This window comes from Lithobates pipiens, unplaced genomic scaffold, assembly GCF_037356315.1.
Source record: "Lithobates pipiens isolate NorthernLeopardFrog02 unplaced genomic scaffold, aLitPip1_a1.2 Scaffold_10, whole genome shotgun sequence".
Classification (NCBI taxonomy): domain Eukaryota; kingdom Metazoa; phylum Chordata; class Amphibia; order Anura; family Ranidae; genus Lithobates; species Lithobates pipiens.
The window spans coordinates 160,531,445-160,543,580 of record NW_027507686.1 but is presented as its reverse complement, the minus strand read 5'-3'; the positions used below and the strand labels follow the sequence as shown (position 1 = coordinate 160,543,580).

The following is a 12,136-nucleotide window of genomic DNA, read 5'->3' as shown; positions in this document are numbered from 1 at the left end:
CTCTGGGCCCAGGCTCTTGGCCGTGATGTACACAACCTCCAAGGACAGAGCAGTAGGAGCCCATCACCTTGCTGTCCCCAACCTCCTAGGGCAATGGGCTTGCTTCTCCTTTCGACCAATCGAGAAACGGGTCTCAGGACCCGCTTCCTGATTGGCCAGGAGGAGAATCAGTGTGACATTAGCGAATATTGATTAGCCACTGCTGGTTACATTGATGATGCTGACCAATCAGAATCAATCTGGTTTGCCCTGAAAATGCTGAAGGAAAAAAAAGAGCAGAGAGTTCAAATTCTTAGACCGTTGATGCTGCTGCATGGTGGGCTCTGAGAGTTGGGCATCCCTGGAGGTAGGCACAGTGAGGAGCAGGAGGAAAGTTTTGATGTTCACATTTATTAATTCAAAGCAAATCTTTATACTCTTCAATGAGGCTGCTGCTGTGAAAATATATCAAATCAAAGATTATTTATTCATATTATAATAATAAAAGCCAACTAGGGGAAGAAGGCTCATATCAGGCAAAACAAATTCACTACAACCAAGCAGTTCACAGAAAAGCTTCCACAATATGCTAAGCCTCCTGCGGCGCATGCGCCACGAGAAAGAAGCTCCTTTGCCCTAACGTAGCGCGTGCGACTCAGCGGCACCGCGCATGTGTACGAGTGAGGTCATGCTCCATGTGCGCAGGCGCCTTGTTAGAGTGCTTGTGTCGCGGGAGAGACTGAGAAGATGGCGGCGGCTGTAGAAAAGATGTAAGTGAAGGAAATGGGAGAAAGTGAAGTGGGTAGGTGGCGGAGTTAAGGAAAGAGAGAGGCGGCTGTTCCCAGAGCGGGAAGGCAGGGCTTTCTTCAGAGAGGCTACTGACATAGAGGGAGTGGAGAGTGTGTAGTTGTGAGGCAGGCTGGGACATGTTGTACCTCCATGTAGCACTACAAGGCCCAGCTTGTTATCCATGGGTAGAGAAGAGCGGCGCCCCCTCATGTAGCCCTGACACAGAAGTCATGTGACCGGCACTGTGGGTTCTCCATACAAACCTCTCCCGGGGCTGTGATTGGTGCATTGTGATTGTTATGTAGCAAAGCATCCCATACATAAAGATAACAATGTTTACTGTTCACAGGCAGCGATCACTTGTGTCTGAGACAGTCCGGGGAGAGGAAGCTGCCTGATCCCCCGGCTACCCATTGTTTACCTTTCTATCAATGGCCGATCTGTGCTGCCACATCCAGATAACCACTCCACTCACTCCTCTTATATACCAGCACTCAGTCCTGCTATATGTTTCTTATAGTATTACATCCGCAGGCTGCTCATAGACCATTCATTAGACTTGTCAAAAGAATTTACTTTTAACTCTACACAATGATTTTTTTATTTTTTTTATTGCTAAAAGTACATATAGTAATCTGCAATATCCCTACATATTGTCTTTTCACAATTTGTTTTACTTTAAAGTGGATGCAAAGGATGATTTGGTGCAGTTTGTCTGCACTAGGGGTGCAGCGCACTTTACTTGGTGCCGGTGTTCTGTAAAAAGAGCCAACTCCTCAAAATCTCCAATTACGTCACTTCCGGTGACTCTCCAGCAGCAGTAATTGCAGATTTTTGACAAATTGGCTGTTTTCGCACAACACCGTCAGCATATACACTATGGCAATGTTTCTCAAGTACCCCCAACAGGTCATTTGTTCAGGATTTCCCTCAGATGAAACGGATGTGGTAATTACTAAGGCAGTGACACTGATCAAACCACCTGTACAAAATACTGCAAAGCCCGAAAACATGACCTGTTGGGAGGAACATTGCACTATGGTGTGCAATATAATAAGTGGACATTGTTAGTCTGCCCGCTAGTAACATGGCCGTCTCCAAGGCGGCAACAGCTTTTTTTTACTCCTTAGCTGGTATTCTTTGAAAACAGCCAACTCGTAGTGTATACAATGCCAGTGTTCTGTGTAAACAGACAAGTCATCGAAATCTGCAAATACTGCTTGCCGGAGAGTCACCGGAAATGACATAATTGGAGATTTTGAAGAGTTGGCTCGGTTGGCTTTGCTTTCTCATTGACTTCTATTAGGTCCTGTTGTTTTGGTGGTTTGGTTTTGTTTACGCTTTCTGAAAGCGTACCAAAGATGCAGCATGCAGGAATATTGGTGCGCTTTTCATAAAGTGCACCAAAACCGCAGGGCCTAATAGAAGTCAATAGAAAAACACAGTTAACCTGCTCGAAACCCATGGGTACATTGAGCCGCTCCCCACAGTGCGGTCAAACCTCAATGCATCGGTCTGAAGGCAGCCTAAAGGTTTTTTTTACCTTAATGACATACTGTGCATTAAAGTGGCTTTAAAGACAGAAGGTTTTTCATCTTAATGCATTAAGATAAAAACCTTCTGTGTGCAGCAGCCCCTCTAATACCTGATGTCCATTTAGATTCAGCAGTGTTGCACAAGTGACTCGGCTGTCCACGACTCCCCTCCTCATTGGCTGAGAGAGCTCCTGCTGTCAATCAAAGTCAGTCAGCCAATGAGGAGAGAAGTGGAGTGGGGCCGGACTACGGCTTCGTGTCTGAATGTACACAGGGAGCGGTGACTCGGCTCGGGTGTCACCATAACAAGCCGCTTGCTGTGGGGGCACTCAACAGAAGGGGAGGAGCCAGGAGCACTGAAGAGGGACCAGAGAAGAGGAGGATCTGGGCTGCTCTGTGCAAAACCACTACACAGAGCAGGTAAGTATGATATGATTGTTATTTTTAACAAAAAAAACCAAGACTTTATCACTTAAAAGTGATAGTAAAATCTTTTTTTTCTCTAAAAACAACAAACTTCTATATTATACTTTCCTGCTCTGAGCAGTGGGTTTGCACAATGCAGCACAGATCCTACTCTCTTCTTGGGTCCCCCTTTGCCTCTCCTGGACCCTTCCTCCTGTTGAGTGCCCTCACAGCAAGCAGTTTGCAATGGGGGCACCCAAGCTGAGTCACAGCTCCCTGTGTCCATTCAGGCACGAAGCCCCCATTTGTCCTCTCTCTCCTAATTGGATGACTGACTTTCACAGCAGTGGGAGCCAATGGCGCTGCTGCTGTGACTCAGCCAATCAGGAGGAGAGTCCTGGATGGCTTAGGCACCCGTGGACATCGCTGGAGAGAGATGGGGCTTAGGTACGTATTAGGGGGTGCTGCTGCAAACAGAAGGTTTTTTATCTTAATGCATAGAATGCATTTCCAGTACCTATCCCATTCTAGCTCTGTGAGTAGACTGATGTAAACGGACACAAGTCTGTATCCATCCATCCACAAAGCTATCGCGGGTCTACCAGGCACAAAAAACAAAAAAAACCTGACATCCATCCTTTTCTACTCCAATTCCACAGGGAATCAATCACAGATTCCCCACTTAATAAAGCAGAGTGGGAAATAGCCCTTAGTCCTGGTTCACACCAGTGCGATATCGCGTGTGATTCTCTGCGCACTGCAAGTTACATATGCGATTTCAGCCATACAGATAATATGGCTGAATTCACATCGCATTCGGACCAAACTCGCACAGGACCCTTTTTTTGGTCCACACCAGAATATGATCGCATGGGTGTGAACACCCATGCGATCCGATTCATTTCCGAACTGACAGTTTGCACTGTGATATGTGAACTGATTTGGGGGTGTCATTACCTTTCTATTGACACTCCCAGAAGTTCACATAGGGCAGTGTGAACTGCCTTTGCGAGTCAGGTGCAATGCTGGAACCCGCAGTGGATTTGCAGTTTACCCCCATCGCACCTATGTGAACAGGGACATAAAGCTTATTTAACTAATGTCAGTTGGTAAGTTAAGTGTTTCAGCTGGTTCTCAAAAAATACCGTTAAATTCTTTCCACTTATCTACAGAAAGGGGCAGTTTATTCATGTTTGGACGCTATCTGAGGGTTGTTCAGAAGCTTATATTAACAAAAAACATGCTATATTGCAATTTGCAACTTAACAGTCCCTAGATGTTGTGGTTGCAATCATTTTCTTTTTTTTTTTCAGGCCTTTTCTTCATTTCACCTGGTAATACTACAAACAATACAGTCCCTTTAAGGCTATGCTTATTTATGGAAGGGGCCGTATTTGTCACTCAGGCTGGATTTAAAACCTTGCTGGCTTTATTTATCCCCATGACATGGTAGATTGATGATGCTAGTAATTTACACCAGAAACATAGGACAGTTTGCCAGTTACACTGCGTTTTTTTCCCTAGATCAACAGATATTTTTTGTACCTGCTGAAAATACTGTTAACTTGAAAACTGAGAACTAATTCAAAACTCATGTTTTAGGACTGGTAAGCTGCAATGTACTACGTTTTTGTTTTTGAGTTAAGATATGCTTTAAGGCTGGGTTCACACATATACTAATTGGATGAGGTTGTCTCTGCATCCAATTTGCATGACAGGCAAGTGTGGCTGGCTGTAAATGGAGCTGGTTCACACATGTCCGGGGTGGTAGCGGTCCGTATTTAAAGCGGGATTCCACCCTACAGTGGAACCTCTGCTGATCGGATCCCTCCCCCCCTCCGGTGTCACAATTGACACCTTTCAGGGGGAGGGGGGGTGGAGATACCTGTCAAAGACAGGTACTTTCACCCACTTCCGGGCATAGACTCCCGTGGGAGTCTACGCCATTTCCTGCCCTGCCGCGCTGTCTGCTGGGACACACACGGGTCCCAGTGACAGCGCGGAGATTTCCTATTGCGCGGCTCACGCATGCGCAGTAGGGAACCGGGAAGTGAAGCCGATTCGCTTCACTTCCTGATTCCCTCACCTAGAATGGTGGCGACAGCAGCCGAGGGCTGAGCGATCGATCGGCCTCGGCTGCCGGCATCGCTGGAACGCGGGACAGGTGAGTGTCCATTTATTAAAAGTCAGCAGCTGTAGTATTTATAGCTGCTGGCTTTTAATATTTTTTTTTTTGGTGGAATCCCTCTTTAAAAAAGGGTCCGGTGCGTCTTTGGGTCTGGTTTAGGTGCGAATTAAGGCTAAAATTCAGACCTGAGTCACGCCTGAATTGTTGTACAGGAATGCATCGGACCCCAGGCACGAACCAGCGGCTGCACATGTGTGAACCCGGGCTCAATCTGAACTCTGGGTGAGTCTGGGTTTACACTGGTACAACAAACGCTCTGACATTGGGAGCTCATGTCGCATGACATGTGAAAAATCAATATTTCCCTATGAGAGCCTAGGGAGCAAAATTTTATCTTGTTCATTCAAGTCGAAAGGGAAGTAGGACCGATGTTGCAGGGAAAAGTAGGGTGACAGTCATGTTGTACCAGTGTGAACCCAGCCTCAATCTAAACTACACTGATTAATGCCGTTCTGTAATCATTAATATATAAAATGTATTTTTTATTGCAAGCAGTATAAGTACCTGAATTTGACTTGCAAGCAGCCTCTTGCAGACCCAGTATAGCAGAGCTCGCATGGAAGGAGAGACGGTCCATAGAAGGTGACGGTTGTATTGCAGTGCAAGATGCACACTAAATGGAGGATAGGGCTAAGAGAGAAAGATAACTTGTCAGTTCTGCACAGAGCAGCCTCCCACTGTTCTTGTAAGTTATGCCATTGTATACTAATATATCTATGTATGTAAATTGTTTTAACTGCAGCATTGGTGAACAATATTACAGAGATGCCATGGAGCAATGCCACAATTACAATGCACGTTTGTGTGCAGAACGCAGCGTTCGAATGCCTTTCTTGGATTCCCAAACTGGGGTGGCTCAGAGCAACTGTTATATATGGATGGAGAAAAGGCACAGAGGTCCAGGTATGATATTGCAAAAAAAATAAAAATATATACAATAAATCTGGTAACCTGCTAATGAGCACACTGCATCCATCCAGTATGAATTGTGTCTCACAGCACTTGATTGTCAAAGGTACATTTACCACTATTCCTGGAAATTGCCTAGGGGAATTGTATTGGACAGCACACCTCCTTACACAGCAGAGCTCAGAGAAACATTCTTTGAAAACACTGAACTGAACATGGGTCACAATATCCTGCCAGTCAATGTATTTTTCTTATAAGGGCTCTTCTGGGTGCATGCTAACTTCATTAGTGGATTCTGCTTTTGGGTCTTAGAACTTGATATACAGCATTCATATTGTACACTCTATATTACTTTGCAGCCATAAGATGGGAATAGGATTTCTATATATGGTCGGTATAGAAATCCTGATGATGCATTGGAGGGCTGAATCAGTTTCTCTATGATCGGAGTCAGCCGATTTCCAAACCAGTCACAAGAATTGGTCATTCTCCTTTTTTCCTTAAATGTTCCAAACTAAAGCCAGAAAAATAAAAATAGTTACAAGGTTTTATGTAAATTAAGTATATCTGTCTCTTGAAATGAATGCTTGGTTTAATAGGAGGGGCTATAATAAGTTTGTATAAAACCAGCAGACTTGCCAAAAAAACAAAACAAAAAAAAAAGGTTGTGTGTCCAATCATGAAATGGATAATTTAATTTTATCGTGCTCTATTGTAATAAAGGTACAGCTCCTGGACAGCTTTATACGTATCCATCTCGGCGGTGGCGTAAGAGGCGGAGGGCACACCCTCCTGAGGACCCAAGGCTTACATTCCCTTCTCTGAAACCAGGTAATGTCTGTTTTCATACTTTGGGATATGTCAGTAGCAACAGTCTGACACCTCTAAGGTCATTCAAAACGTTGTATAATACCTGCAGGTTACCTTCCTTTGGCATTCCCATAGACTTGTAAATGTGTAGATTAGTTTTTATGGCCATCAGAAGTTGTATAGCTAATTTACATGTAGATGTTCTAAAGTAGAGCTCCAAGCAGACAGGCTATTACATAGATGAAATATACTGTATATGTGGCTAAGTTTTACTTGTCAAAGCTTTTGTCGCATTTTAAAAACAGCATAGCTGTGTCATTCATTCACAGTACCATCTGACAAAGCATCAGATGGCTTGTAGTTCTCAGTGGACTGCAATGGCAAATATAAGTGTCATTGTAGTTAGTTTACAAACCCAGCAGCTTTCAAACTGATAGCTTGCACAGAGGTGTGGGTTGAAAACTAAGGTTTGTCTGCAGGAGCCTGACATTGCACCATAAATCCACTGATCACAGGTGCAATGCTTTGCAGGCTTGTGCTGGGAAAAAAAATACACTTTTTTTTTCCCTGCAAATATATGTGCAAATATATTTTTTTCCCAAAAGTTGAACTTTGGCTTTAATCGAGATTTCTACTCTTTTGGAGGAAAGTGGAATCCTTCTGTTCTTGTACCCATACACCAGTTATGGATAAACTGTTGTACTTTTTAGGAGGCAATCATTCTAATCTTAAGCCAGCAGTGAGCTTCCTTTTGATATTAGAAATCGTCAAAAATAATTAGGCCCAGCTATAATTTATTTAGCTATATTAGCCATTTGGCTTCTAAGATTTCTTGCGCACCATCATATGCTTTATGGCAGTAGGAATCCTGCTCATCAGCTGATGGCCATTTTTCAGCGGATTCCACTTTAAGTAACCTCTTGGTGCGTTTGACTCAAAGAATGTCTCATACATGTGCTTTTTAATGCACAGTTTTCAAATACACTGCCATGGGAGAATCGTGGTGGCTGCTATTACTTATAATTGTTAGCTCCCCACAGGAATGCATTGGCTAGTTCCTCCACCAGTCACTACCCTGCAATGAGCATAGAGATGAGAAATTCTGACACACATATACAGGATGGACAGCAGGGCAATAATGTACAGTCTGTAAATAAAAATAAAGCTGTCTATTCTAAAAGGAAAATTCACAGGAAAACCCTACTGCTTAAACTTGTCATATCATATTAGGGGGTCTTTTAGGTTTGGTGTTTTAGGCTCGGTTCACACTGGAACTGGCTGCGGATCAAACAGGAACGCTGCGTGTCCCATTCTCCATTTCAGGGGTGAATCTGGGCCTGAATTTGGCCCTGAAATTGAGCCAAAATGCACTGCACTCCGCAGCCGCCCCGGAGATATGTGAACCGGCTCCATAGAGAGCTGGTCATATTCTCCTGCTATGCGAATTGGATGTGGAGAAACTCTCAACCAATTTGCATAGGTGGGAACCCAGCCTAAATGGATTAGGTCACATAAAACTGATTTTATTTTTTACAATACTGGAATGAGAAATTACAAGTTTTGTCATCTGTGTATTCAGTGGCCAAATCTCCCTGGCAGGGTGTTTTGGTGCTTCTGTTGAATTCTTCTTCAAGGTGTACACTGAGACTGTTATAAACAGGCAACATAAAGTCAGAAATCCTTGCACCTTAAAACATCTTGCCAACTGTTTTTTACATTACAATGAAATCTTTTAACTTCTATAGCTTCAGGTTTGCAGCATGCCATTTTAGCCTCCAGTAAAAAATGAGAGCGGAATTAGACTGATTGGAGTACAGAAAAGACTGTCTAAATGTGTTGTGTTTTTTTTTTTCAGCTGACTCAGAACAGATTCTGAAGAAAGAAGGACTGATTCCACAAGATGGCAGCAGCTTAGAAGCTCTCCTGCGAGCAGAGCCCGTTGAGAAGAGAATTGTCCCTGACCCTCGTGATGATGACAGTCTTTCAGAGTTCCCGTCTGTTACTGGCCGAGCACGGAAGGTACAGGCATGAAGCAGCGTTATGTAGCTAGCAGGATTATTACAGTAAATTCAGGAGGCTGACACGTCGCCTGTGGGGAGGAAACAATGAGGTCATCCTTAATATTATATTTTTTTTGTTTACTGTTTTCAGATATATGGTCTGAATGCAGATAAAACAACTCCAGTTTAAATTTTAGACCTATTTGCGTATTTTCCGTATATGCAAACCTTTTCACCCTATAGTTAACTTGGCATAGTACTTCTTCTGTCCATGCACATACATATTTGATAAACAAAAAGGATGGCAAACTTGCATGTCAAATTGGTTTTAGGTCAAAAGGATCAATACCACCGAAAGCAATTTTATTTTATTTTTGGGTGAAAAGCATTCAGTCAAATTTGTGTTTTATAGCCCCTAGAGACTTCATCAGTGAGATTTTTTTTTTTCCCCCCTAAACGTTTCTCAGGACAGCCACCTTTTGAGACCTTGGCTTCTCCCTTCACAGGTTAACACTGCTTTAGCTTCAAGATTTAAGCTCCTCCTGCCCCACTGGACCCTCAGTTTGTTTTTTCCTCTGGGGGGAAGACATCACTGGGAACCAGAGCTGATCAGCTGGGGAGGTTGAAAGCCGGTTTTTACTGTGGGCTCTCCCTATCTCTCAATTTTTTTTCTGTTGACGGAGCCTTGGAAAAGTTATCGTTGGGACCGCCACTTAGCAAACCCATCTTCTGCTGAGGGTGGGGAAGAAGCTTCAGAGGCCCCGGTCTCATTCTTTCCAGGGGGGGCATTGTCGGAGGTCCACCGTTCCCCACGTTCTGTGTGGCCTGTGAGGGAGCTTGAGGCTGCACCGGAGGACATAGTAACGTTCCGTCCGGTGGGGGTGTGCACTTCTGCCAGGCCGCGGCTTTCGATTCCAGCCGCGGTTTGAGAGAGGGCCAGGCTCTGGCTGGTGTGAGCCTGTAAGCGCTTTAGATGTCGGCGAGCGGCTCAGGAAGGTGGGACCACCACAATCCTCAGCAGGAGATGTCTGGGGCAGATGCGGTCCAGACTACTCCTGGTAATGTAAAAAGTAAAAGTAAACTGGAGGACTGCAATGCCCAGCATGCCCTTTGTGCAGTGAGCCTGAGGAATTGCAGTGCCCAGCATGCCCTTTGTGCAGTGAGCCTGAGGAACTGCAATGCCCAGCTAGCCCATTTTTTCAGTTTGTTTCAGCCCCAGGCTGGCCCCCCCACCAGTTCAGCAGAGTATTGCACCTGCGTGCCGGTCTTATCCTCAGCTAATGAAGGGGCTTGGGGGGGGGCACTAGTGAAAAGCTGAGGAGGAGCCAGTTAGCACTTCTACAGGCTCCTAGGTGGAGTCATAGGGGAGAGGGGTTGGATGGTGAGCCCTCTAGATCCTCTTGCTACAAGCTTTCCCTCGAGGGGGTGGAGGATCTCTTGGGAGACATCGGTACCACCCTGGGAATCCAGGAGAAGAAGCAGCTATTGCTCCATGAACAAATGTATCGGGGCCTGGGGGAACAGAAGAAGTTGTTCCCGGCCCAGGAAGGTCTGATAGAAGCCATCAAATATTGGCCACATCTGGGGAGGAAACCCTTTCTTTCAAGGGCCCTGAAGCCTAGGTTTTCTTTTACACAGAGGATGGCCTGTCAGTCAGTAGGGTACCCAGACTGGATGCAGCCTTCTATCAGGTTTCCAAGCATTCAGACCTTACCTGGGAGAGATCCCATGGACCTGCTCTTGAAGGACACCTGGGACTCTAACTTGGGGCGCACATAGGGGCAGGAACCCATGCTCTTGTGGGGGGGGGGAGGGGGGGGTTGGGTGCCTCGACTGATACACGGCATATGTCTGCCCGATCCTCAGCCCTAGTCATCTCCGTTTAAGCTTGGCGGTAGGACAGTGCATCCAAGGCTTAGCTCTGCGGGATTCTCACCGAGGGCTTGTTTTGGTTAGGTCCTGGTCTGGAAACCGTTTAGATAGGATGGCTTATGGGTGAGAGTCCTTTCCCGTCTGGTGTAGTACCAGGAAGCAAGCAAGGAATACGTTTCATATGATTGGCGTTACGATTATTCAGGACTATTGACTCGGTTTTTAGGGATGCTGTGTGGAAGAGTGGAAAACCTAGAATTAGATTTGAAACATTACAACAGGCAATAGATAATGGGGGAATTGCAATACCTAATGCAAGACTATACAATTGCAGCATTGGCATGGCTGGGAGTGGACATGCAGGACCACTGAAGATAATATCCCAATTTACCCTTTAGCTCAGTTAATAGTAGCTCACCACTTTTATAATAAAATTTCCCACTTTTTATTCATAAGGTATGGGAAGCAGTGCGAACTGTTACTCGGCATAAGGGCTTCCGGATAGACTTCTGGAATTTTTAGATTGGGGGAAAAAAACGGTATACAATTTATTTTTATTTTTTTGTATAAATTGTATGAAGGGAATGTTTTACTTTTAATACATTAAAAGACTATCAGTTAACGAACAATAACTTCTATCAGTACCTCCAATTACGCCATACATTACAAATCCAGACCTCAACTACAATAACAGTATAAATATTCTAAAATATTATAAAGGGTTTTTCGGTAAGCTGCAAGGAATGAGGATTAATAGACCTTTATTCTAATTTACAAACCGTAGAGAATACTGGAAAACAAATGGTTTTTGTTTGGCAAAGAGACATAGAGGATCTAGATGAGGAGAACTGAACACGGTCCCTGGAAACACAGACATCCCTCTTGCCCTCCCAAAGGCTATCTCAGCTCTTTATTTTACATAGGGCTCATTATACCCCACGTAAACTTTATGCTTGGGGAAACTTTATAACACCGCTATGTCCTTGATGCTACGGAACTCTTATCCACGTGCTTTGGCGTTGTCCAAAGCTTCATCGTTACTGGGAAAAAATATTTATAACCCTACATTTATTCTCCACTGAGATAACAACAGGGATGCACAAACTTGCATTATTGGGAATAATCCCCGATGAAGCTTTACCAGTAGAGATGCATGCTATGTGAATAAGATTCTTATATTTAGCAGGTAAAGTTATTTTACAGTAATGATCATCTGTTGATCCTCCAACCCATAAACAATGGGGCGAGAAACTTACTCAAAAGAGAAAAATTAACATACAAGCATAGAGGTACACCCCAAAAGTTTGAAAAAATATGGTCATGTTAGATAGAACCTAGTAATCAACTATATGATGGTCTACCCAGCGGAGAGGAGTGAAGGCAGAGGAGATGGATGGGAGCAGAGGTGGGGATGGGGGGGGGGAGAAGAGTATAAGAGAAGAAGTTAGTACGTAAAAGAGAGATAATTGGATGCTGCGTAGAGGAGGTTGCCATAGTCTGATGCTTGATATCGGGGTGAACAATTTAAAATTTATCCATGTCTCTATGTAATATTATGTTTTGTTTGTTATGCTATTTTAGGTGTCCTTTTATGAAGTAGTGAAATCTATTCACTGCTTCATTCTCCGGCATTCACAGAGGAAATCTTT

General features: G+C 44.3%; 1 protein-coding gene across 4 annotated transcripts in view; it reads left to right on the top strand.

The window, feature by feature from the left end:
• The first annotated feature begins 629 nt into the window (after positions 1-629).
• The window catches only part of DPF2 (double PHD fingers 2), an 87,496-nt gene continuing 75,989 nt past the window's right edge, over positions 630-12,136 (top strand). For 3 of the 4 annotated variants that reach the window (XM_077458670.1, XM_077458677.1, XM_077458653.1), the window contains exons 1-4: positions 630-749; positions 5,639-5,799; positions 6,529-6,636; positions 8,471-8,634. In XM_077458670.1, coding sequence (XP_077314796.1) covers positions 727-749; positions 5,639-5,799; positions 6,529-6,636; positions 8,471-8,634 — 456 coding nt within the window. In that variant the 5' untranslated portion in view covers positions 630-726. The remainder of the gene's footprint in view (positions 750-5,638; positions 5,800-6,528; positions 6,637-8,470; positions 8,635-12,136) is intronic. The other variant, XM_077458661.1, reaches the window with a different exon arrangement.